The 26,971-nt window shown below is 46.5% G+C and overlaps 1 protein-coding gene across 1 annotated transcript in view; it reads right to left on the bottom strand.

Moving 5' to 3' along the window:
• Positions 1-26,971, bottom strand: part of LOC141121732 (uncharacterized) — a 92,444-nt gene that overhangs the window by 14,363 nt on the left and 51,110 nt on the right. The window contains 2 exon segments of the mRNA XM_073611443.1: positions 10,502-11,302; positions 18,423-18,473. Of these exon segments, the coding sequence (XP_073467544.1) occupies positions 10,502-11,302; positions 18,423-18,473 (852 nt within the window).

The raw sequence follows: 26,971 nt of genomic DNA, 5'->3' as shown, positions 1-26,971 counted from the left end.
GAGGACAGGGAGCCGAAGAAGAACAGAGGGGGGGTGAAGGACACAGAGGGGAGATGTAGAAAAAAGGAGAAGGACACGGAGGGGGGCTGGGGAAGGAGGATACAGGGAACAGCCGGGGATGATCGGTGCAGTCGCAAATCTGACGGACTTTAGATTTGGAACAGCAGAAATTGGCGAAGCCTTTGGCCCCCAGGGCACACATCAATTATTTTCCAGCAAAATTGGTGGCCTGAGGAGTCCATATCTAAGGGAATGCAGTCTGGTCCAGATGTCCCAGAGATCATGAAAGCAGCAGATAACATCTGTGTCCCCAGGCTGTGGTCATACAAGAGCCTGCATCTTTTGTCAGACCAGACTGAACCCAGGGTCATCACTCTCTGGTCTGCCTTCAAAGCTGTGGCTGTGGTGGTGTAGTTGTGGCAGGAGGAGGATGTTCCAACTCAATCAGGTGGGTATTGGGTGTGATTTCTCCACTCACCCCCACTAGTTAGGACTTTATAAATAAGGTTCTCACACAGCTGGCATTGACCCTCCTGCATGCCCTTCAGTTTGGTGGCAGCCATGCAGGCAAAGACCTCTTCAGGAGTGGGTAAGGCTCTGAGGGACGCAGAAGCCTCCTGAATGAGCCTGAGTGCTGAATCCTGCACGTGACTCCCCTTCCTGGGTCTTTTCTTTGGAAGGCGGAGGGGGGGAACCTGCGATTCGGTCAGGCTCCTACTGGGCCCAGGCTTCTCCTGGCTGCCACTTAGCCCCCCCTCCTCCTGGCTGCCACTAACCCCCGCCTCCTCCTGGCTGCCACATTCCACAGCCTCCTCCTGTGTGCCACATTCCAGAGCCTCGTCCTGGCTGAGGTCTTCCTGTGTATGAAAAAGGGACATAGTTTTAGTTTTTTATTCATCAATCACACACAATTTTCATCTCATGACTGTTGCAAATTGAATGTTAACAAATACAACAGACTATCCTTCTGAGCCCAGCATTTTTCATTCTTGTCCCAATTATTTTTGCCCACTACTGTCTATTGATATGTAAAACACTTTAATAAATCAGCAATTAGTGATCAATAATAACAATCTAGCAAAGATCATTTATTTATTGACCAGAAATCTGTAGAAGAATGCTATACCTGACTCCATCTGGGCTCCTCCACTTCTTCCTGGCTGGAAGTCCCAGGTTGGACATCGGAAGCCTCAGCTGGGGTGGAAGATAGGGTGGAAGGAAGAGTGGAAGGAAGGGTTGAAAGGGATTCCCTGACTTCAGTCTGGTAAAACGAAGTCTCTCATAGTACCAGAGCCTGGGGACATTACCGTCATCTGCTGCAGCTCCGGATCTCTGGGAATCCGTGACCTTCTTGCGCTCCCTTAGATAAGTGCTCCTCAGGCCACCAATTTTGGCTTTTAAATAGGGGATGTTTGCAATGGGGACCACCGGCTTCACCAACTCCAGCAGTTTCTCCAGCGCTGCCTGCCTCTTTTGTTTATTATTGTAATGTGGATGTTTCACCTGCCACAGACAGGGCAGCTCCCTGTACTTGTCTATGAACAGGGGGAGGAAGTTGTGGTCATTGAAGCCATCCATTTTATCTGCAAGACACAACACAAGACAAACCCTAATGTCAGGCAAAACTCTCCTAACCTTGTTACAATATAGGCCTCAATCTAGAAGCAGTATAGGCCCAAGTTTTGCTCTTACCTTTGTTATCACAATCGGCGCCTCAGATACTCCTTCCTCCGCTCACAGATCGTACGTACTATGCACGCGTGTTACGCTTTATAGACACTGCGCATGCGTGTAACTCCGCCCGCCCCTGACGTTCTTTCTAGTCTATTTCCCGCCCCTTCTCGTTTGGTGCAGTGGGGGAAGAGCACATGGCTGAGACACAACAGGTGCGTGCTAATTACAGCAACGAGGAGGAGGAAAGCCCGGAGCCTGAAACGTCTGGAAGGAGACGATTTAAGGCCTCAAATATGTCCTTTGGGGAGATGTTGGAGATGGTGGACATCCTGAAGAGGGCCGACTATGATGGAAAGTATGGACCTTACCCCAACCCCAATGTCAGAAAGGCCAAGATCATGGCAAAAGTGGTCAAGAGTCTGCACCGGAATTTCGGGGTACGATGATCGAAAGATCAGCTCAGGAAGCGGTGGTCGGACCTGAAATTAAGAGAGCACGAGCAGTACAGAAAGATCCGGAGAGTGCTGCAAAAAAGTAAGTAGTTGTCCTGTGTTCCTATTCTTTATGTTTATTACGTTCATGCTGCTCCATGTGCTTTTCTTAACTGTTATCCAGTTTCAAAAGGCAACTTTCATGTTCATGGGCACATTATTCGTTCGTAGAAAACATTGTTCGTTTGGTCTAGAAAACACCATTGTTTTGGCCATAAGCATTTGCCCAAATTTTTTAGGGCCTACTTCTCTGAAACCAATTTGGTTGTGTAGATGGGTTTGTTACTAGAATGAAATGCAAACTAGATTCTGTGTAAGGAGAGGACTTTCAGCAGTTGTTTACACATCTGGACGCCGGAGCACTAGTGTGGGACACAAGAACACCCTTTTTATTAGGGGGGCCACACAGGTGCTCCAGTGTATACTATAGGGGGGTCTCCATCTGTGAAGCTTGTACAAAACAGGTAAGTATTGAAGCTTGACAAAGGACAAGAAAAATGCAACATCTTGGAACTCTGCCAAAACAGACAATTGTACCCCACTTCCAAGCAATGTTTCATATTTATAGTTCTGCCATCAAATATCTCTGTGCTAAGTATACCTATTTTTTTTTACATAGGGGAGAAAAGACTTGGAGGACACCCCTCATCCGAGAAGACCAGAGACCCCCCACCTCTGGAAGAAGGGGAAATCCACCCAAGCCAAGCAGAGCAGGAAGAGGAAGATGTGGTGGAAATTGTCACCACAACAGGTGAGTGTCTGCGACCACAGGCTCAGGTAAGAGATGGATGCCGGCATATTTATAATACATGGTGTGTTTTTTGGTTTCTATCTTTTTAGGTGATCATGATGTTGTGGATCCAGATCCTTTCACCTCGGAAAGTGCACAGATCCTGATCGGGGAGATCATGGGGTGTAATAGGGACTTGGAAAACATCCAGAAAAACATCAATGATGTTCAACAAAAAATGAAGAACATCATTGATGTTTTAGGGAGAGTTTAAAACACCTCCAAATTCCTGTGGTTTTTTGTGTGCTAAAAATTGACATTTTTTGACAAATTTGAGAAAAGCCAAATTTTGAAGAGGCACACAGTGTGTCAACATGTGCTATCTGCCATCACGGGAGATCAATGGATGCGTTTTGGGGGTGCAACCCCTTCCTCAATAATCAAGTAGCTGTGAGGAAGGGGTTGCACCCTCAAAACACGTCCCTTGATCCCCCGTGATGGCAGCTAGCACATGTTAACATTCGGCAATTTGTGTGCATCTTCAAAATTTGGCTTTTCCTGGGGTGACTCCACCCCATTTGTACGCAATATTAAACACAGTTTGTAAATACTCATGTCTGATATTGCCTTCAAGTTCTACCAAATGTGAACTTCGTAAGTTCAAGATTTGTGTCTTTCTTGTTGGTTTTAAACATGCCTGTTTTATCTTAAATGCACATTTCTACTTTTTCTAATGTGACCCCAAAAATTGTTATACAACAAACGTTGGTTTGTTTTAAAAACCTTTTCTAAATGCACATGTGATTGTGCTGGTATTAAAAAGATTGATAATCAAGAATGTGTGGATTATTGTTTCAACGCTCCAACACTTTTGTGGTGCTCTAATTGGTGTTTTCTGTGACAATGGGTGTTATTTCCTAAGGGCAAATCCACTTTGCACTACAAGTGCAGTTTCAAGTGCACTTGTAGTGCAAAGTGTCTTTGCCTTAAAGTAAATAACACCCAACAGTGCTTTGTAAGGTTACACAATCACGCCATTTTCAGGACTCATCACATTTCTGTCAGGGTCAGCTAAAACAAACACAAGCAGTAAATGTCAGCAAAGATTTGAGTAGTTATTTGTTTTTTTTTATTTGAAAAAGGTTTCAGACATTGTCTGGCATATTGATAGCCCCCCTACCCGCAAAGAATTCAAGGTATCTTAGCCGGACATCACGGGCACTCAAGGGGGGCAAGCCAGGACGGCCACTTTCAAGCGCCGTCAGGGTTGTTTCATTTTGAATTCCAGCCTCAGGCCCAACTGAGCCAGCATAGTTGGCAGAATGTTGCCGTAAAAAGTTGTGTAGAAAACAGCACGCCAGGATTATATGATTTAGTTTATACTCCGCCATATGTATGGGTGTAAGAAATAGGCGGAACCAGCCAGTAATTAAAAACCCTCTGGTCCCAGGTGAGGGTTCTCATCGGGAATGGCTGCATAAGATGGTCCCCAGCGCAAACGCTTCATCCGCAACGAAGACGAATGGGAGTCCTTCCACATTGTCTTCTGGAGGTGGCAAGTCCAAGCTGCCATTCTGGAGACGCCTGTAGAACTCCGTCTGGGCAATGACTCCACCATCGGACATCCGGCCATTCTTCCCCACGTCCACATACAGGAACTCATAAGTAGCTGACACCACCGCCAACATCACAATACTATTGAACCCCTTATAATTATAATAGTACGACCCCGAGTTGGGCGGTGAGACGATGTGGACATATTTCCCATCAATTGCCCCTCCGCAGTTAAGAAAATTCCCACTGCTGGGCAAAGTGGGAGGCCACAGTCTGCCATTCCTGTGGCGTGGAAGGAAACTGTAGAGTCAAACAAAACAAAATTTAGTCATTTTGCACATAAACAGGGAAAGCTGATTAGACACAAACATTCTTGGCCAACATCAAGATAACATTTATTTGAGGGAGTTTTTAAAGACCAAAGTATAAGGTACACCTATCAGACCCCCCCCCCTCTCATGGGCCATTTCTAACATTATAGGGGTGGGAACTCTTGGACAGGTAACCCTCTCCACTTCATTGAGAGATGAATGCCTAAATAATGGGTATTACTTTGAACAGCCCCTCCTTAGTTACACTATTGGCAGCCCACTGGACAGGTAAGAAGTGTCATAATACAAAGATATAAATACACATTTGAGCACATTTGGACATTCTGCTATTACATATCAAGATAATAATAGTATACATAAACTTGAAACAGTACCATTTGAAAGTATACAGGCAGGCCCTTGGACTACATGCTTTAGGGAATTCATCCATACATCTGACCACAAAAGAGATGGGTATAGTGTGTATGGGTTTGTCAGCATATAGATGATTGAGGATAGATAGAGAATTGTTATCAGCTGACCTAGCAGTTGGGGGGAGGGAGGGTTAAAAATGATTTGGGGACCCCCCAAAAAAAGACTCTGGCACTCTGCCTGAATTTAAAGCACAAATCACATTTCAAAACATTTTAGGGGGTGTTTGGGGTAAAGCACTACTATGGAGCTGATAAAATACATTGTTAAGTGACTACATAAGGTGAATATAGGGCCAGGAGACCATGCTTGGGAGGTAAGTGAAGGCAAATATGTATGAAGGACAACAAAAATAATTACATAAAAATCCAGCATGCATGAGGACAAAGGGGACATTCACAGCATATTACAGTCATGGTAATTAGGGAATGAGGAAAGAAATACAATACATTAGCAAACATTAAATACAATAAAACGTGATATTAAAGGATAAAAATCTTACCTTAATATACTCCTTCTGCAGGACCTGTATGATGGCAGAACAGGTCTCTGGGATAATAATTCCCAGAACCTGGGGGGAGATGCCTGTCGAGAACTTCAAGTCCTGCAGGCTTCTCCCCGTCGCCAAGTACCGCAGGGTGGCGACGAGCCTCTGCTCCGGAGTGATGGCTTGCCTCATGCAGGTATCCTGCCTGCTAATATAGGGGAACAGCAAAGCCAACCCGTCATCTGGAGAAAGTTCCTGAAATCATCAGGATTATTCTCACGGATCTCACGGAGCAAAGGCATATGACAGAACTGGTCACGCTGAAGCAACCAATTCTTGGTCCATGAACTCCTCCCCACCCTGTTCATGGACTGGACTTGTGTCAAGGTCAGGACCCCAACACCAAGCCCCCGCACAGCACAAACTCTACGAGAAGTACGTATACGCAACATGGCTAGAAAACGGTCGGCTGCTCAGAACGAAGTAACAGAATGCACTGAAGAACAGCAAGGCCTGTGAAGAGCGACCTAAAAAACAGTAACGAGCGGACAAGATCGCACTGAATAGTACAATACGAACTGACTGCACGCACTGAAGAGCAGGTACAAACCCACAAGCACAAACTGAACAGCAGAAAACGATCTGAAAACCACGAGTCTGAAAAAGCGCGAATCGTCTCTCACCAAACTTTTACTAACATGAGATTAGCAAAAGGAGCCCAAAGGTTCTGAACTGGCCTTTTCTAGTCTCGACGTACGTGGTGTACGTCACCGCGCTCTTGGCGATCGGAAATTCCGACAACTTTGTGCGACCGTGTGTACACAAAACAAGTTTGAGCCAACATCCGTCGGAAAAAATCCATGGATTTTGTTGTCGGAATGTCCAATCAATGCCCGATCGTGTGTACGGGGCATAAGATGATTGTGTTCCCTGTTCCCACAGAAAGATTCTTCTCTTGTACAATGTCAGGACAGGTTATGTGTTGATTATCCAGGATCAGACTCTCCCACAGAAAGATTCTTCTCTTGTACAATGTCAGGACAGGTTATGTGTTGATTATCCAGGATCAGACGTTCCCACAGAAAGATTCTTCTCTTGTACAATGTCAGGACAGGTTATGTGTTGATTATCCAGTATCAGACGTTCTCACAGAAAGATTCTTCTCTTGTACAATGTCAAGACAGGTTATGTGTTGATTATCCAGAATCAGACGTTCCCACAGAAAGATTCTTCTCTTGTACAATATCAGGACAGGTTATGTGTTGATTATCCAGGATCAGACGTTCCCACAGAAAGATTCTTCTCTTGTACAATGTCCGGACAGGTTATGTGTTGATTATCCAGGATCAGACGTTCCACACGCTGAATGATCATAGGAATGACTGCTGTGGGCTGGGAACCACCATGGCCGGGATCGTCACTAGGGATGAGCCGAACACCCCCCTGTTCAGTTCGCACCAGAACATGCGAACAGGCAAAAAATTTGTTCGAACACGCTAACACCGTTAAAGTCTATGGGACACGAACATGAATAATCAAAAGTGCTAATTTTAAAGGCTTATCTGCAAGTTATTGTCATAAAAAGTGTTTGGGGACCTGGGTCCTGCCCCAGGGGACATGGATCAATGCTAAAAAAAGTTTTAAAAACGGATGTTTTTTCGGGAGCAGTGATTTTAAGAATGCTTAAAGTGAAACAATAAGTGTAATATCCCTTTAAATTTCGTACCTTGGGGGGTGTCTATAGTATGCCTGTAAAGGGGCGCATGTTTCCGTGTTTAGAACAGTCTGACAGCAAAATGACATTTCAAAGGAAAAAAAGTCATTTAAAACTACTCACGGCTGTTAATGCATTGCCGGTCCGACAATACACATAGAAGTTCATTGATAAAAGCGGCATGGGAATTCCCCACAGGGGAACCCCGAACCAAATTTTTTTTTTTAAATGTTGTGGGGGGTCCCCCTAAATTCTATACCAGGCCCTTCAGGTCTGGTATGGATATTAAGGGGAACCTCAGAAAAATTTAAAAAAAAAATGACGTGGGGCTTCCCCCTAAATTCCATACCAGGCCCTTCAGGTCTGGTGTGGATATTAAGGGGAACCCCGCACCAGAATTTAAAAAAAAAACGGCGTGGGGTCCCCCCAAAATCCATACCAGACCCTTATCCGAGCACGCAACCTGGGGCTTATCGGAATCTGGAAGCCCCCTTTAACAAGGGGACCCCCAGATCCCGGCCCTCCCCCCTGTGTGAAATGGTAAGGGGTACCTACCATTTCACTAAAAAAACTGTCAAAAATGTTAAAAATGACAAGAGACAGTTTTTGACAATTCCTTTATTTAAATGCTTCTTTTTTCTTTCTTCTATCTTCCTTCATCTTCTTCTTCTGGTTCTTCCTCCGATGTTCTCGTCCAGCATCTCCTCCGCGGCATCTTTTTCCCTTCTTCTCCTCGGGCCGCTCTGCATCCATGGCATGGAGGGAGGCTCCCGCTCTTCTCTTCATCTTCTTCGCTTCATCTTCTTCTCTTCATCTTCTTTTCGGGCCGCTCCGCATCCATACTGGCATGGAGGGAGGCTCCCGCTGTGTGACGCTACTCCTCTTCTGACGGTTCTTAAATAACGGGGGGGCCCACCCGGTGACCCCGCCCCCCTGTGACGCACGGTGACTTGACGGGACTTCCCTGTGGTGTCCCGTCATGTCCCCGTGCGTCAGAGGGGGGCGGGGTCACCAGGTGGCCCTGCCCCCTGTTATTTAAGAACCGTCAGAAGAGGAGAAGCGTCACACAGTGGGAGCCTCCCTCCATGCCAGCATGGATGCGGAGCGGGCTGAAAAGAAGATGAAGAGAAGAAGATGAAGAGAAGAAGTTGAAGAGAAGAGCGGGAGCCTCCCTCCATGCCATGGGTGCAGAGCGGCCCGAGGAGAAGAAGGGAAAAAGACGCCGCAGAGGAGATGCTGGACGAGAACACCGGAGGAAGAACCAGAAGAACCAGAAGATGAAGGAAGATAGAGGATACAAGAAAGAAGAAGAAGCATTTAAATAAAGGAATTGTCAAAAACTGTCTCTTGTCATTTTTAACAGTTTTTTAGTGAAATGGTAGGGGTACAAGTACCCCCTTACCATTTCACACAGGGGGGGAGGGCCGGGATCTGGGGATCCCCTTGTTAAAGGGGGCTTCCAGATTCCGATAAGCCCCCCGCCCACAGACCCCCACAACCACCGGCCAGGGTTGTGGGGATGAGGCCCTTGTCCTCATCAACATGGGGACAAGGTGTTTTGGGGGGCTACCCCAATGTTGAGGGCATGTGGCCTGGTACGGTTCAGGAGGGGGGGGCGCTCTCTCGTCCCCCCTCTTTTCCTGCGGCCTGCCAGGTTGCGTGCTCGGATAAGGGTCTGGTATGGATTTTTGGGGGGACCCCACGCCGTTTTTTTTTTTTTACATTTTGGCGCGGGGTTCCCCTTAATATCTATACCAGACCTAAAGGGGCTGGTATGGAATTTAGGGGGACCCCCCACGTCATTTTTTTAAAAATTTTGGTTCGGGGTTCCCCTGTGGGGAATTCCCATGCCATTTTTATCAATGAACTTCTATGTGTATTGTCGGACCAACAATTCATTAATAGCCGCGAGTTGTTTTAAATGACTTTTTTTCCTTTGAAATGTCATTTTGCAGTTAGACTATTCTAAACACGGGAAACATGCGCCCCTTTACAGGCATACTATAGACACCCCCCAGCTACGAAATTTAAAGGGATATTACACTTTTATTGTTTCACTTTAAGCATTATTAAAATCACTGCTCCCGAAAAAACGTCCGTTTTAAAAACTTTTTTTTGCATTGATCCATGTCCCCTGGGGCAGGACCCAGGTCCCCAAACACTTTTTATGACAATACCATGCATATAAGCCTTTAAAATTAGCACTTTTGATTTCTCCCATAGACTTTTAAAGGGTGTTCTGTGGAATTCGAATTGCCGCGAACACCCCAAATTGTTCGCTGTTCGGCGAACTTGCGAACAGCCCATGTTCAAGTCGAACATGTGTTTGACTCGAACTCGAGGCTCATCCCTAATCGTCACTGACAGATGTACCGTCATCTTTGTAACATTTACACCATTCAATTCTTTTCCTGCGGCTGAGCATCTTATCACCGTACTGTACTGGAAGTCTTTTGTAGATATCTGCGGGTTTTACACTTTCTTTCACAAGAAACTCCATCATGCTGTTCCACGCATGCACCAACACTGTTATCTGCCATCTTGAATAACAAACTCTGGACTGGCCGTGACATGAGCGCTGCCCATCAGTAATAGGACACGCTTACTACTGCATGTAGTACCACCACGCTACCATCCCTTATTATACCTATAAAATTAAAAGTCCCGGTTTGACTTGAATGCCCCTCGTTGCACAATACTGCATTATGGCCACTAGATGGAGCCAAGTAAATCAGTGTATGAAATAATATACATCCAATATTCACCATGGCGGGGCAAATGCTGGTCACATTCATTCAACTAAATACAACTAAGTGTTTGTGAAAGCTTACACCACAAAATGTACTCAGCCAATGAAAGGTAATGACTCCATTTTTATTTTTCTACTGCTATCAATGGCCAACACGGTACAACACTTCATCCATGGTGATCTCTGATCTCCTTATGAACTGTTTCTTACATGATGAAGATCAGCCATGGAGTATATCTGAGGTGTATATCAGGGTGTGCTTCTTTCCCACATGAGAGCTGTGATGTCCAGCAACATTCATATAGAAGACGAGACTTCAGTGAGGAACAATTCCCTCACTCAGGACAGGAAATTGGCTTCTCCCCCATGTGAGATCTCTGATGTCTGGAAAGACTGGACTTCTGTGAAAAACATTTCCCGCACTCGGGACATGAATATGGCTTCTTGTCTGTGTGAGATCGCTGATGTCTGTAAAGATGGGACTTCAATGAAAAACATTTTCCACACTCAGAACAAGAATACGGCTTCTCCCCTGTGTGAGATCTGTAATGTCTATAAAGACTGAACATCTCAGAAAAACACTTCCCGCACTCCATACAGGAATACGTCTTCTCCCCCCTGTGAGATCTCTGATGTCTGTAAAGAGTGGACACCTGGGAAAAACATTTCCCACACTCAGGACAGGGATATGGCTTTTCCCCCGTGTGAGATCTCTGATGCGTGTAAAGACTGGACTTCTCTGAAAAACATTTCCTGCACTCAGGACAGGAATACGGCTTCTCTCCTGTGTGAGACCTCTGATGTATGCTAAGACTGGACTTCCTTGAAAAACATTTCCCACACTCAGGACAGGAATACGGCTTCTCTCCTGTATGAGATCTTTTATGCCTAGTAAGATGGGATTTAAAATGGAAACATTTCCCGCACTCAGTACAGGAAAATCTCTTATCTGTTGGAAGGACGGCACCGTCCCTCACAGTCTGAGGTTCCTCAGGATAAGAGGAATACGATGGTCCATCTACACTGTGTGGTGCCGGATGGACATTTGAGGTAGCCGGGTTTTCTCCTGGACTATACTGTGTGATGATGTCCTCATCTTCTACTTTACAGTCTGGAGACAAAGTGAGACAATCCTCTGAGGTTTTCCTCATCTCCCGTCCATCTACTAAAATAGAAAAAAAAGATTATTACTAGAGACAGCAGATTGGTTCCCCTAAACCAGGACTCCACCCACATCAGGCAGCTTTGTCTCTGAGGATCTTACAATTCCACCCTCAAGGTAACTAGTAAATGGGTCCTCTGATCTCCTACCAGTTAATTTCTTTATTCATGGACCTTAGTCAGAGAGTGAGGAAACAACGAGAACTGTCTTTTATAGGAGTGACAGTGATGAGGGGATTATAGGACGAGTGTCCCCACCCCCTCTATCACTCATTGCCATCTTCCCAACACAAGAAGTACTGCACTTCCTTATTTAGTCCATGATTTTGTCATGAATAAACAGCGGGGCTGAGCCCCACCAGAGGACAGAGAGTGAGGATGGGGGGAGAACAACCAAGATGATCCTGCAGACCACCATCATTGGGTTATTGACTCCTCCCTCATTATCACTATTAAGGTTCCAGAGTTTGAGGATATATCACATTATTATCAACATGTAAAAGTCTGTGCTCCAATCAAATCATCAGATATAAAATGTCCAGCTGGTAGGAAATGGGTGTAACAAAAGAGAATACATATTATGTTTATTTATAGCAATGGGAAGAGAAGGGAGAGAGCAGAAGTCAGTACTATGTAATGTACAACATATTGTATAAGATACAACAGACTATACAGTATCAGAATGATGTAATGTAAAACAGAGTATATAGTGCAGGGGTCAGGAGTATGTAATGTACAATATAAATTATACAGTGTAAGGGTCAGGACTCATAATAATATCAGTATTCAGTAATCAGCAGTGACCTAAATGTTCACATGAGACAAGTTGCAGAGGTCCTATTTGCGCTGCCTCCCATCTCCTGAAACTGAATACATTGTTTTTATGTGTTTATCAGATGATGGGGGATCTAGGTGGACCCTCCGTACTGCTCTCTCCTTTACAATAAAGTCTCCTCTTACCCGGTGATGTGAGGGGCGGCTGATTGTCCATCATGACGTCCTTGTAGAGATCCTTGTGTCCTTCTAAATACTCCCACTCCTCCATGGAGAAATAGACAGTGACATCCTGACACCTTATAGGAACCTGACACACACAATGATACAGTCACCATCCAGACACATCCCTTGTCTGTTACTGGATAATGTCCCAGAATTCCCAGCACCACTCACCTCTCCTGTCAGCAGCTCCATCATCTTCTTGGTGACTTCTAGAATCTTCTGCATGTTGTGTCTCTCAGGTTTTAGGGAGTCACATGGAGGCACTGTGATGGTCATATGATCACTTGACTTCACAAGAGGAAATCTCTGTATTGAGGAACCAATAGGAATATCATGTTAGAATCCCAGAATCCTAGTCACCTCTCCGGTCAGGTCTGTGTTTTATTAATAGAGATAAGAGTGATGTCATGTGACCTCCCAGAATCCTCCTCACCTCTCCGGTCAGGTCTGTGTTTTATTAATAGATATAAGAGTGATGTCATGTGACCTCCTAGAATCCTCCTCACCTCTCTGGTCAGCAGGTAGATGATCTCTAGAGTAAGGTTTAGTATCTTCTCAGTCATGTGACTCCGGTCCTCCTCCATCCTCATTGGTGCTGTCATCTATGAAGGTTTCCCTGTAGACAGATAACATTGACAACAGAGAATTATCTGGATTGGTATTGGTTGTATAATATTAGGATGAGGATATCAGGAGGTAATATGAAGGTCAGTATGTATTTAAGCACTATGGTCCCCAGTGAGAACATATTTAATCTGGACAGTTTAGTGTTTCCAATGATTCTTGGGGTCCAAGAGTATCGTAAAATTTGGCATCCCGGATCAAAAATTCCATTCTCTGTTTTGGCTGTGCTTTGATTCTTTCATAATGGGAACCCTAGTGGTTTGAAAGCTAAAAAGGTATTTACGTCTTGAACCTCCCGCTACGCAGGGGGGATTTTGACACCTTATTATTACAGAAGGAGAAGATGTGGATCTTTTTTGTTGGATTCTATGGTGCCAAAAAGGATTAAACACTGAGTTTAATTTATGTGTGTTTTTAGAATCGTAAAGAATAGAATTTAGAATCGTAAACTCTGTCGGTGATCACCACTGGCATGGGATTTGCTTGATGGGTCCATCCCTGTTGCTATTTTTGTTATCTTGTTTGAACCTGTTTTTGCTATTTTCTGTCATTTTTCTAATGTTTGCTCTTCCATATGCCCCGTTTGCTTTTCTTGGGCCTGCTCTCCTTGTTATTTCCTTTTATTGAGTGATATTTAACTTTAACTTTATTAAGGCTGCTTAGATAGTCTAATTAGACTGGTAAAAGTCTCCCATCTAATTTTCGTATTCATGTGCCTTTATAATTAAGTGAGATCGTGTGGATCACTCTTCATATGCACTTTGTATTATGTATATGTGTTAATTTAGGTGGGGGCCCCAACATAGAGATACGGTTCTGACCTTGAACCACCTTGTGCATCAGCTAATTATCAGTCTGCCTGGGTGTCTTTTTATACATTTTTGTGTGCTTTGGTTCTGGACTTGTTTTATGTCATTTTGGAACTTTATAGCCGTAATAATGAATAGGATCTTCTGACTTCTAGTTTTGCTCTGAGGCACTGCTGTGGGGTCATTATAAAATCAGTGTGATGTCATATGATGTTCTGCCTCTGGATGGCGGGACATTGGGAGGAGGAGCTGTGAGGTCAGTGTGATGTCACAGGACATATAGACTCTGGATGGAGGGACATTTGGATGGGGAGAGTTGAGGGGCCCTCTATATGCGGCTCCTGTGAAAACCAAATCATTTTTCCTGGATCCATCCTACCTCTCCTAAACTGAAGGGTGAACTTTGATCTTTACCATGCAGAAATCTGCCAGGAATCTGTGAAAGTAAGCTCTCATGTGATCAGGTGACGTGCGGAGGAATGGAGTGTACATAGCAGACAATTTTCTCCAGAGCACCTAATTAGTATTATGATACAGGATTTATATAGCACTACCAGTTTATGGAGCGCTTTACAACATAAGGGCAGACAGTACAATTACAATACAATTTAATGCAGGAGGAATCTGAGGGCCCTGCTCATTAGAGCTTACAATCTAAGAGGGAGGGTCAAGAGATGGAGCTGATGGAGAAAATAAAAGTAGAGTTGTTAGGTGGGGGCCAGATAGAATTCTCTAAAGAGATGAGTTTTCAGGGATCATCTTAAAGTGAAAAGAGTAGGAGATAGCAAGACAGATTGGGGTAGAGAGTTCCAGAGGATGGGAGAGGCTCTGGAAAAATCCTGGGAGGTGAGTATGGCATGAGGTGACAAGGGAGCTACAGAGCAGGGGGTCTTGGGAGGAATGAAGAGAACAATTTAGTTTGTATTTTGAGACTAGGTTAGTGATGTAGCTGGGGGCAGAGCTGTGGATGGTTTTGTAAGTTGTAAGTACCTTGAATTACATTTATTGGGTGAGCGGAAGCCAGTGGAGGCATTGACAGAGAGGAGTAGCAGACACTAAGCAGTTGGTAAGGTGGAGGTAGCCCAATTAAAGGTAAGCCAATGAGGAAGGAGTTGCAGTAGTCAAGGCTAGAGATGATCAGGAGGTGGATTAGAAGCTTTGTGGTGTCATCGGCCAACTCTGGACGGTGATTGGATGTGGGGCCGAAAAGATAGTTCAGAGTCCAGGATTACACCTAGGACCTCGGCATGCGGGGATGGATAGATGGTTGAGCCATTGATTATGAAAGAGAAATCAGGGGAAGAGGCAAGTGGTTGACTAAATATCATGAGCTCGGTTTTGGATAGATTGAGTTTGAGGAAGTGGTGTGACATCCAGGCTGATATGTCTGTTAGTAAGTTGGTGATCCTGAGGAGACTGATGGAGTAAACTGAGAGGTAGAGATAGATTTGGGTGTCATCGGCGTAAAAATGGTATTGAAAGCATGGAGGAGGTGAAGATTAAGAACAGAAGAGGTCCTTTGGGAACCCCGATGGAGAAAGGAAGAGAAGAAGAGCGAGTAGAATTATAAGTGACACTGAAACTGCGGTGGGATAGGTAGGATGAGAACCAGCGAAGAGTACAGTCACGGAGATCAAGGAAGTGGAGTTTCTTGTGGAGGAGGGGGTGATCCACTGTGTCAACGGCAGCAGAGAGGTCCAGGAGGAGGAATACAGAATAGTGTCGATTGGTTTTAGCCGTTAGTAGATCATTTGTGAGTATAAGGAAAGCAGTTTTCATGAAGTGTTCAGGGCGAAATCCAGACTGAAGGGGATCAAGAAGTTTGTTTATGGTCAGATGGTTGCTCAGTCAGTTGTAGACCAGTCTTTCAAGAAGTTTGGAGGAGAAGGCGAGTAAGGAGATGGGGCGTAGGTTGTTAAGATTGGTGGGGTCCAGTGAGGGCTTTTTAAGTATGGGGGTGATTATAGCATGTTTTAGAGGGTTGGGGAAGATGCCAGAAAAGAGGGAGAGGTTGAAGATGTGAGTTAGAGAGTGTAGAATGGAGCCAGAGGGTGACCAGAACATTTGCGAAGGAGCAGGATCTAGTGTACAGGTGGTTAGGTGGGCGTTAGAAAAAAGTTTAGCAACTTTGTCTATAGTAGCAGGGTTGAATAAGGGAAGTAATGAGTGTACCTGTGGACATGGGGTTTTAAATGGGGGAGGTATCTGCACATTGGAGGTCTCCTCACAAATTCTATCAATCTTATTTTGAAGTGATTGGCGATCTCCTGGGCAGTGAGTTAGTGGGTGGAGATAGTGAAGGACAGTAGAGAGTTAAAGGTAGAAAAGAATTGAGGGGGATTGGATGAGAAGGCATTAATGAGAGTGATAAAATAGGTCTGCTTGGCCTTGAGGAGGCAGGAATTGTATTTTTGGAGGGCAGATTTATATTGTTTGTAGTCTTTCTGGGACTTAGTCTTATGCCACAGGCCCTCAAGATTGTGGCTACATTTTCTGAAACTTCTGGTGCCATCTGCTTGCCAAGGCTGTAGAAGTTGGGACCTGATTCTGTGTGTAGTGAGGGGGGGGCGAGCTTGTCTAGGGAGAATGACAGTGAGCTGTTGTAGACAGAAGTGGCTAGGTTGGGCAGGACAGGGGTGAGAATTTGTCATAGATGTGGTCAGTAGTAGAGAAGAGAAGGTTTGAGGTGGCAAAAGTTTCTACGGATAACTGTTAGGCAGTTGGAAGGAGAGGAGGTGGAAGACAGGGAGAGAGTGAAACTAATAAGGTGGGAGAGGATTGTTGGAGAGGTTGCACGGGGTGCATAGATAGGAGAATACAAGGTCAAGGGTGTTGCCATCGGAGTGAATGGGAGCCTGTATTTATTGATTCAGGTCAAGAGGGGAGGTTAAACTGAGAAGTTTAGAAGTAGCAGTAATATTGGCATTAACAGGGATGTTGAAGTCACTGAGAATGATTGTGGGGTTTATAAGAGAGAAAGTAGGGTAGCCAGGCAGAGAAGTCATCAAGGAAGGTTGATACTGGTCCAGGAGACCAGTATAAGGCAGCAATTCTTAGAGAAACTGGATAAAACAGACTAAAACTGTGTGCAGAATGTCAGAGAAGGAGGTGGGTGAAGTACCTGAAAGGTGCTACGTGGGACTAAAAGGATTCCCACTCTGCCTCCCTTTCATCCACTGGGTCTGGGGGAGTGATCCTAGAGAAGGCTACCATGGGAGAGGGAAGCGAGAGAAGCAGTGTCGGATGCATGAAGCCAGGTTTCAGTAATGACAAGAAGGTTAAAGGGATTTGTGATAAAGAGGCTGTGGAGGGAGGTGAGTTTGTTACAGACAGAGCGTGCATTCCAGAGGGTGCAGGAGAAGGGGAGGCTAGTTTTGGGAAAAAGAGAAATGGAAACCAAGTTCTGTGGATTGTGGCTGCTGCCAGAAGGTGTAGGGTGATGGGAGCGTTTGGGGATATGTCACCATAGGTTAGGAGAAGTAGTGGTAATGTGGCGGTGTGATTTATATGAAGGGACATGCCCCAGCGTCCTGGAGGTTTTAGCAGCATGTGGGTGTAGAATGAGCAGGAGTGGGTGAGTGCAGTAATAGAGAGAGGACAGAAAGGAGGGTGATATATATATATAAGCCGAGGGATGGAGAAAAGGGATGGAGGAAAGAGGACACAAGTGGTAGAGAGCGCATGTTACAGAGTAGAAGGAGAGCTGAATAGAGAGACGGGTCATCTGCAGTCTGTATGGTGCTTTTCAGTGCAGTTTGCTGTGTATTTTCTCTTTGTGCAATCACTGAAGTGCAGAGCTTGAAGTGCAAATCACTTGTATAAAGAATCACTTAGAGAAAGAATCACTAAAGGAAAGAACCCCAGCAACGTTCCCCCCAGCAGTGTGCTGATTCCCTAAGGGTGCTCTAGTTTTATACTGTTAAGAGTGGGGGTGGTTAGCTTCCCACCATCTGAATCATGGACAGACACCCCACTAAAAAGAGCAGACACAATCAAATACCTGGGAATCCATATATCCAGAGACCCGGCTGATTATATTCCCCTCAACATTGAACCCCTCTTTTCACTAGTCAAAACCAAAATACGTACCTGGGCCCGTCTACCACTAGGAGTATGGGGTCGCATAAAGCTGATAAAAATGGTTCTTCTCCCAAAAATACTTTACATATTGTGGCATACCCCACTCTATCTCCCATTAAAACACTTTAAGTCTCTCGAAGCTTTACTCAAACCCTTTGTGTGGGGGACTAGCAGACATAAAATCGCATGGTCAGCGCTTAAAAACCCGACAGACATGGGGGGAATGGCTCTACCGGATCTGAACCTTTATTACATCGCATCACAATTATCACAACTATTCCATATAGACAAGACAGACAATGTACGCTTCCTGACCCTTCTTTGCTCCAAAAGTGTGCAACTCACAGGCGATTCTCTTTACGCAATTTCGGCGGGATCCAGGAATACTGAAGTGGGGGGAGACAAGAAGTCCTTGTTACACCATTATAGACGCATTTGGGACCTTGCTTCTACCAAATTAGAAATACCAAGACTACACGATCACACACCGATATGGCACAATAGAGACATGTCAGAATTCATTAACATACCGGACTCGGAGTTGTGGGAGTCTAGGGGAATTTACTATATACATCATCTGCTGTTCAATGGAACTCTCAAAGCTTACGATACACTCAAAGAGGAGTTTTCTCTTCCAAACTTCATGTTCTTCAGATACCTGCAAGTAAGACATGCAACCCAAACACAATTCTTGCAGGTTGGGGCTCCGCCTGCTCTTCATCCCGTTATGGCTATTATTAAAAATACAGACCCACGTGGACTAATATCCACATTTTATAAGATGCTTCTAACTCCTACCTCGTCAAAAATAGCGTTTGATTTGAAGCCTCGATGGGAGAGAGAGGTAGGCCTGATGGAAAATGAGGAGTGGGAGGAAGCCTTCGAGACATGCAAAGCAGTATCACCAAAACTATCGGACAGACTCTCTCAGATTTACATAACACATAGAACATACCTCACCCCAATTCGAGTAGCCAGATATAAGCGTAATCAATCTACTCTATGCCCGATGTGCGGCCAAGAAACAGGTACGTTCTTTCATTTAATATGGACATGCCCCAAGATTCAACAATTATGGAAACAGGTCATAACATTTCTACACGACACCATGGGCTCCCCAATAACGCTAGAACCAAAACGATGTCTCCTAGGGATATTTCCAGACACAGTTGATAAATTTACCAAGGTATTCCTACACGAGACTCTATTCTCCGTCAGAAAAATTATTGCAAGAAAGTGGATGAGACCATCCCCTCCCAGTGTGACAGAGTGGAAAATAGAAGTTAACACTACCTTGCCATACAAAAAACATATTTACATTAATAGAGGATGCCCGACCAAATATAACAAAATTTGGGATCGATGGTTGCAAGAACCTGAAACTTGCACTTAATCATAAATTCGCTCAGTAATATAACACGTGGATCTCTGTAGCTAAAACTCTATTCCAGATATATACAGAGAAAGTGTAAATCAAAAGACATTATGGTTCATGTTGTCCTCCCAAAATGGTCATGTCTGTACTGAATACAATATATCCCATATAGACTTAAAAGGTATATAACACATAAGAGAGCGTCACATTATGCATATACATATCACGTGTACTATAATAAAATACAATTTAAACCAAATATGTTTAACGGGGGGGGGGAGAGACAAAACTACACATTATGATGATAGTAGTTCATAGTGGTATACATTTATTTCTGCATTAACATATATTACCCCTAATGTTGACTATATTAACAATGTATACTTTCCTTGTTTAATACGCACATTTATGTATAAATATATACTAGTAATACTATGTATTTATATGCATCATCTTTGCTTAATAAAACCTTGTTTTGAATGAAAAAGAGTGGGGGTGATTGTTTGTTAATTAATGAATCATGAGTTAATATAAGGATGGCTGACAATCAGAGCAAACCTTTTACATCTAAGGTCAGACTAGCAATAGGACAGAGTTGTAAAGATAAGATCAGCACATAAAACTTTGGTAAGACACGACAGAGCAACACAAACATCATAATGATGGAGACAGGACAACAGATGGTGAAGGCGACATATCAAAAGAAACAGTGAAAGCAAATCGTTTCCAGTTATGGGCGGATGTGACTCAGCTGGGACATACCTGTGGAGGGACAGAGAAGACATTTTCAGATGAGACATTCAGATGAGGCAGAGCTTAAAGTGCATATCACTTGTATCAAGAATCAATGAGAACCTCAGCAACATTACCCCCAGCAAAGATAGCCTTAGGGGCGATCTAAAAAGAGCAGAACAATAGTTATCTCCAGTCAGACTCTCCTAATGGTGGGGATGGATTTCACTGAGTGCTGGTGCCAAGTTTCCACCCCCCAGGATCACTGCAGGTGTGGAGAAAAGCTGTGTAAGAGGATATGGAGGAGAGATGAGGAGGAGATCCAGGAATCAGGATAAAGGTCAGGACAAGCAACAGACGAGCGCATCCAAGAGATGAAGCCGGGGTCACTACACAGAAAATCAATCCAAGGAAACAACAGGCAGGACGAGGAATAGCAAGAAGGAGCTCAGAGACAAATGAGAATATTGCTCAGCCAATGGGAGATTATCTCAGCATGACTTACATAATGAAGGAGATGAGGGGGAGGGGAAGAAGTCACTTAAAGGGGTTGTAAACCCTCATGTTTATTCATTATTCAGGTGAAAAAACTTCTGACGGTGACCGGCCCCCCAGCCCCCCCGTTTTACACACCTGAGTCCTGTAATTCCCTCGGCGGTGACGCGCTCTTCCTCTCAGCCCAAGGTTCTCGGCTCTTGATTGGATAGATTGATAGCAGCGCAGCCATTGGCTCCCGCTGCTGTCAAACAAATCCAATGAAGTGGGGGGCGGGGCCAAGCCTACATTCTGCCTCTATGGATGCAAATGTTGGACTCAGGAGCACACCCGCAAGGTAACCCCCCCCAGAAGAGCGCTTCTCCTATGGGGTTATATGATGCAGGGAGGAGCCACGAGAGCCACCGAAGGACAGCAGAAGAGGAGGATCAGGGCCACTCTGTGCAAAACAAACTGCACAGTGGAGGTAAGTATGACATGTTTGTAATTAAAAAAAAAAAAACAAGCATTTACAATCACTTTAAGGTGACCATAGATACATGGAAATTCAGCTGGTTCAGCAGGGATCGGTCACATTTCCATCCATGTGTGGTCACTGCCGGATAAAAGTCACTCGATCAGCGGCTGCAGCCAATAGCTTCATCACTGATCTGTGTATTCTGAGAGCGGAGGAGCGCCCCCCATTGTCAGAATACAATAGTGCAGCGGAGAGGATTCCCCCATCCCCCTCCAATGTGTGGATGGGGGAATCACTTCAGTTTTTTCCTCTCAGCCCGCTGGCTAAACAATAAAACTGAACCATGTATGGCCAGCTTTGGAAGCAAAATATATTAATCATCAACTGATCCCCCTGAAGGGGTTATTCTACATTTCCACACTATATATGTGTGTATCATCGACTGCTGGAGATAAAAGACATCACAGTGACTATGGAGGAAGAGGACGGACATGACGGGGGGGGTTACTGGGTGTAAATAGAAAATAAGATCTTATTACCTCCTCTACTGCCACTTCCAGCAATGTCTTCTCTCTACTTCCTATGGAACTTCCTGTGTGTACATGACATCACTTCCTGTTTTCCATAGAGACTTTCTGTCTGGGTAGAAATGAGATCACCACCTTGTGGAGCTCAGAGGAACTGCAGCCCCAAGAAAAGTCTCTGTTGTGTGTTTATATACTGTATATCCTTATAGATGGGTCATCTCCACTCCCACCAAGAGGGATAGAAATATATTACTGCTCGGGGGGAGACATTTTGGCATCTTTGATTTTGCATCAAAATTGATTGCAGATTTAGTCATGTAGAACAGAGGTCCCCAACCTTTTGGCACCGGGGACAGGCGCTGTTGAAGAAAATTGTGCCAAGGCCCGGGGGGGGGCGTATGTGGCTTTTCGTGGGCAATTTATCAGGGCAATGGCTGGTGTTGGTGCTTCGATCATCCCGGCACCATCATTGATATGGTGTCAGGATGATTGAAGTGCATTATTTCTATTATTACATTATAATATATAATGAAATAGTTCAACTCACCATAATGCAGAATGTGCCAGAGTGTCACTTGCCACATCGCCTGCCTTCATATGCAGCTTGTCACTTGCCGCGTCGCCTGCCTTCATATGCAGCTTGTCACTTGCCGCGTCACCTGCCTTCATATGCAGCTTGTCACTTGCCGCGTCGCCTGCCTTCATATGCAGCTTGTCACTTGCCACGTCGCTTGTCACCAGATGCATTTTGTCCCTTGCCACATCACCTGCCACCAGATTTGGATTGTCACTTGCCATGTCACCTGCCACCAGATTTGGATTGTCATTTGCCACATCGCCTGCCACCACAGGAAGATTGTCACTGCAGTGGTGGCAGCACAGGTGTGCGCATTAGTTCAGAGGCAAGCCTGGAGTAGTGGGTAGTGAGGGAGAACAGCGGTAATGGATGGGGGGTACGGGTAGTGAGAGATAATCTGCCTCACCTCCAGCAGTGTATTGGTGTTCTGCCGCGCTATGTCGGCAGAGGAGCAGTGATACGGGCGGGCAATGAGAGATGATCTCAGCTCTCTGCTCCCCCCGCCTCACCTCCAGCATTATAGCAGCCCCGCTGTGAGCGTGGAAGAGCGGCGATGCAGGCGGGCGGTGAGAAATGATCTCATCTCTCTGCTCACTCGCCTCAGTATAGCGGCCCCGCTGTGAGCACTGAACAGCGGTGATGCGGGCAGGCAGGCGGTGAGAGATGATGTCATCTCTCTGCTTGCTCCGCCGCCGCCACTCGTCAAACAGTGCAGCCTTCACGGCCCGGCTGCAAACAGGCCACGACCCGGCAGTGGGCCGCGGCCTGGGGCTTGATGACCCCTGATGTAGAACATCTGTTATATGGATACAAAGAACCCCAGCCGAGAGTAAAGAGAGAAATGGCTCCTGATCCCCAGATTTGGGCAATTATGTCACCAATATAAATAGAATAAAACCCGCGCTATGTGTAACAACTCAAATACCTACAAAAATAACTTATACCGGACTGCTGCTGTAACAAAGGTAAGTATTCCCTTTATCAACTAGAAGAGCATTATGTGTCACAGCGCTGTCCTATTGTGTGTGCACATAAATCATCACAAATACACTAAAATATGTGTATACATTCATATATAAAGTGCTAGGGGCTCACATAATATTCTCTGCAGATCTGCTGCTTCCATATTGCATATATTTCTTTAATCTTAAAATATTTATTGCTATATTAAATAAACTAAAAATCTGTGCAAATTCATGTAAACATACAATATTTTGTACTCAATATAGTGTTCTCTGCAAGTCCACTGCTTCCACTTTGCATCTACTTCAAAAAATTTATTTTGCTAAAACAAATCCACCAATCAATGAAAAGTTGATAAGGTGTAAAGTTCTCAGTGCTCCAAACTGTGCCAGCTGTAGTGTAGCCACGCCTTCTTCCACCTCTTACACACGTGATGATGAGGGCGCCCCCTTAGTAGTGCTTCCCCACTCACCAGAGCAATATGACTCCCAGCTTTTCATCTACCAGAGTCACCAACATCCTTCACACTCTCCTCACCTCCGATGGCAAAGGAACTGGATCCTCCTCGCTCACTCCTGCAAGTCTGCTGCAAGTCACACTCAGAGCTCCTCCTCTTCATACACACTCAGAGCTCCTCCTCTTTATACACACTCAGAGCTCCGCCTCTTCATACACACTCAGAGCTCCTCCTCTTCATACACACTCAGAGCTCCGCCTCTTCATACACACTCAGAGCTCCTCCTCTTCATACACACTCAGAGCTCCGCCTCTTCATACACACTCAGAGCTCTGCCCCTTCATACACACTCAGAGCTCCTCCTCTTCATATACACTCAGAGCTCCGCCCCTTCATACACACTCAGAGCTCCGCCTCTTCATACACACTCAGAGCTCCGCCTCTTCATACACACTCAGAGCTCCGCCTCTTCATACACACTCAGAGCTCCTCCTCTTTATACACACTCAGAGCTCCGCCTCTTCATACACACTCAGAGCTCCTCCTCTTCATACACACTCAGAGCTCCGCCTCTTCATACACACTCAGAGCTCCTCCTCTTCATACACACTCAGAGCTCCGCCTCTTCATACACACTCAGAGCTCTGCCCCTTCATACACACTCAGAGCTCCTCCTCTTCATACACACTCAGAGCTCCGCCCCTTCATACACACTCAGAGCTCCGCCTCTTCATACACACTCAGAGCTCCGCCTCTTCATACACACTCAGAGCTCCGCCTCTTCATACACACTCAGAGCTCCGCCTCTTCATACACACTCAGGGCTCCTCCTCTTCATACACACTCAGAGCTCCGCCTCTTCATACACACTCAGGGCTCCGCCTCTTCATACACACTCAGAGCTTCACCTCTTCATACACACTCAGGGGGGAGAGAAAGGGGAAGGATATACAGCATAGTTGCCAATAGTCCTGAATTTCCCGGGACCGAGAGGAGGACATGATTCGCCTGGAGGAGCGGGTTACATGTGGATGCAGGGCCGGACTGTGTCTGTGAGTAATCGCGCCAGCCCTGCATGCTCCCAGGGTGTCCTATACTAGCGCTGTGTGTCTCTCATCTGCTCTGTTAGGTGCCCCTCCTCTCCTCTCTGTCAGCCGCCCCTCCTCCAGCCGCCCCCCTCTCCTCTCTGTCAGCTGCCCCCCCTCCAGCCGCCCCCCTGCTCTCTTTCAGTCGCCCCCCCTCTCCTCTCTGATCAGCCGCCCCCTAATCTCCTCTCTGTCAGCCGCCCCCTCTCCTCTCTGTCAGACCCCCCTCCTCTCTGTCAGACCCCACCTCCTCCTCTCTGTCAGACCCCCCTCCTAGTCTCTGTCAGACCCCCCTCCTCACTGTCAGCCGCCCCCCCTCCTCTCTCTCAGACCCCCCTCCTCCTCTCTGTCAGACCCCCCTCCTCCTCTCTGTCAGACCCCCCTCCTACTCTCTGTCAGCCTTCCCCTCTCTCCTCTCTGTCAGCCGCCCCCCCTCCTCTTTGTCAGACCCCCTCTCCTCTCTGTCAGACCCCTCCTCCTCTCTGTCAGACCCCCCTCCTCCTCTCTGTCAGACCCCCCTCCTACTCTCTGTCAGCCTTCCCCCCTCTCCTCTCTGTCAGCCACCCGCCCTCTCCTCTCTGTCAGACCCCCCTCCTCCTCTCTGTCAGACCCCCCCTCCTCTCTGTCAGCCGCCCCCCCTCTCCTCTCTGTCAGCCGCCCCCCCTCTCCTCTCTCATACTTACCAACTGTCCCGAATTTTCCGGGATTTAGACTATTTCCCGAATTTATTGCTTCCTGGGAAATGTCCCGAGAAATCCGTTTTTTCCACGATTTTCTGCCGCCGCAGCTAGAGGTCTGTGGCCGGCATAGACATTGTCTCCGCCGGCCGCAATTTTTAAGAAGACCAGGAACACGGCTGGGCGGCTAGATAGAGCTCCTGTGTCGCCGCCCACCCTCGGCCCCGCCTACCTCCCCGCCCCGCTTCACTCCCACCACCCCCGCCCCACTCCGCCCCGTTCTATTGTAACCACATGGCCGGCGGAGACCTACTAGGAAACCTGTTGTAAGGGGGGCTCCGCTGGGGAAACCTGATGTAAAGGGGGGCTCCGCTGGGGAAACCTGATGTAAGGGGGGGCTTCGCTGGGGAAACCTGATGTAAGGGGGGCTCCGCTGGGGAAACCAGATGTAAGGGGGGGCACCGCTGGGGACACCTGATGTAAGGAGGGCACTGCTGGGGACATCTGATGTAAGGGGGGCTCCGCTGGGGACATCTGATGTAAGGGGGGGCTCCGCTGGGGACATCTGATGTAAGGAGGGCACTGCTGGGGACATCTGATGTAAGGGGGGCTCCGCTGGGGACATCTGATGTAAGGGGGGGCTCCGCTGGGGACACCTGATGTAAGGGGGGGCTCCGCTGGGGACACCTGATGTAAGGGGGGCACCGCTGGGGGCATCTGATGTAAGGGGGGCTCCACTGGGGACACCTGATGTAAGGGGGGGCTCCGCTGGGGACACCTGATGTAAGGGGGGCTCCGCTGGGGACATCTGATGTAAGGGGGGGGCTCCGCTGGGGACATCTGATGTAAGGAGGGGGCTCTGCTGGGGACATCTGATGTAAGGGGGGCCCTGCTGGGGACATCTGATGTAAGGGGGGCTCCGCTGGGGACATCTGATGTAAGGGGGCTTCGCTGGGGGCACCTGATGCAAGGACGGACTCTGCTGCGGGCACCTGATGCAAAGATGGACTCTGCTGGGACACCTGATGCAAGGACGGACTCTGCTGGGGGCACCTGATGCAAGGACGGACTCTGCTGGGACACCTGATGCAAGGAGGGACTCTGCTGGGACACCTGATGCAAGGACGGACTCTGCTGGGACACCTGATGCAAGGACGGACTCTGCTGGGACACCTGATGCAAGGACAGACTCTGCTGGGGGCACCTGATGCAAGGACGGACTCTGCTGGGACATCTGACGCAAGGACGGACGGCTGGTGGCAGGCGACGTGGCAGGTGACACGCTCAGGGATCCCACCGATTCGGCATTATGGTGAGTTGAATGATTTCATTTTATATTACAATGTAATACTAGAAATAATGCACTTCAATCATCCTGACACCATAACAACCATGGTGCCGGGATGATTGAAGTGCTAACACCAGGTGTTTGGAGTATCTTTATCTGCTGATTGTTAAACTTTCTGGAATACACATATTTCTATTGTTGTGTAGGATCTGGGGCTGCTGTCCCTCCATCCCTCCATCCCTCCCTCCCTCTCCCTCCATCCCTCGTTCATCTCAGACGCTAACTACACCCCCTTTGAGCTATGCCCATTTAAGACGTGCCCACTATTTTGCACAAACAATGCCTATTTTTTGCTGCGGCGCGCTCCGCGCACCGCAGTTTTACTTTTCCCATATGCCACACCTACAAAAGCATGCCCCGCCCTCAAATTATAATAAGACTCCGCCTACAGCCCAAAAAGTGTCCCTAAAAATTTTTTTACAATGTTGGCAACTATGATACAGGTGTCTGTTTAAGAAGCAGT

The sequence above is a fragment of the Aquarana catesbeiana genome, unplaced genomic scaffold (assembly GCF_042186555.1).
Source record: "Aquarana catesbeiana isolate 2022-GZ unplaced genomic scaffold, ASM4218655v1 unanchor228, whole genome shotgun sequence".
Lineage (NCBI taxonomy): Eukaryota > Metazoa > Chordata > Amphibia > Anura > Ranidae > Aquarana > Aquarana catesbeiana.
Note: the sequence above shows the minus strand (reverse complement) of the source record. Positions and strands in the feature narration are given on the sequence as shown.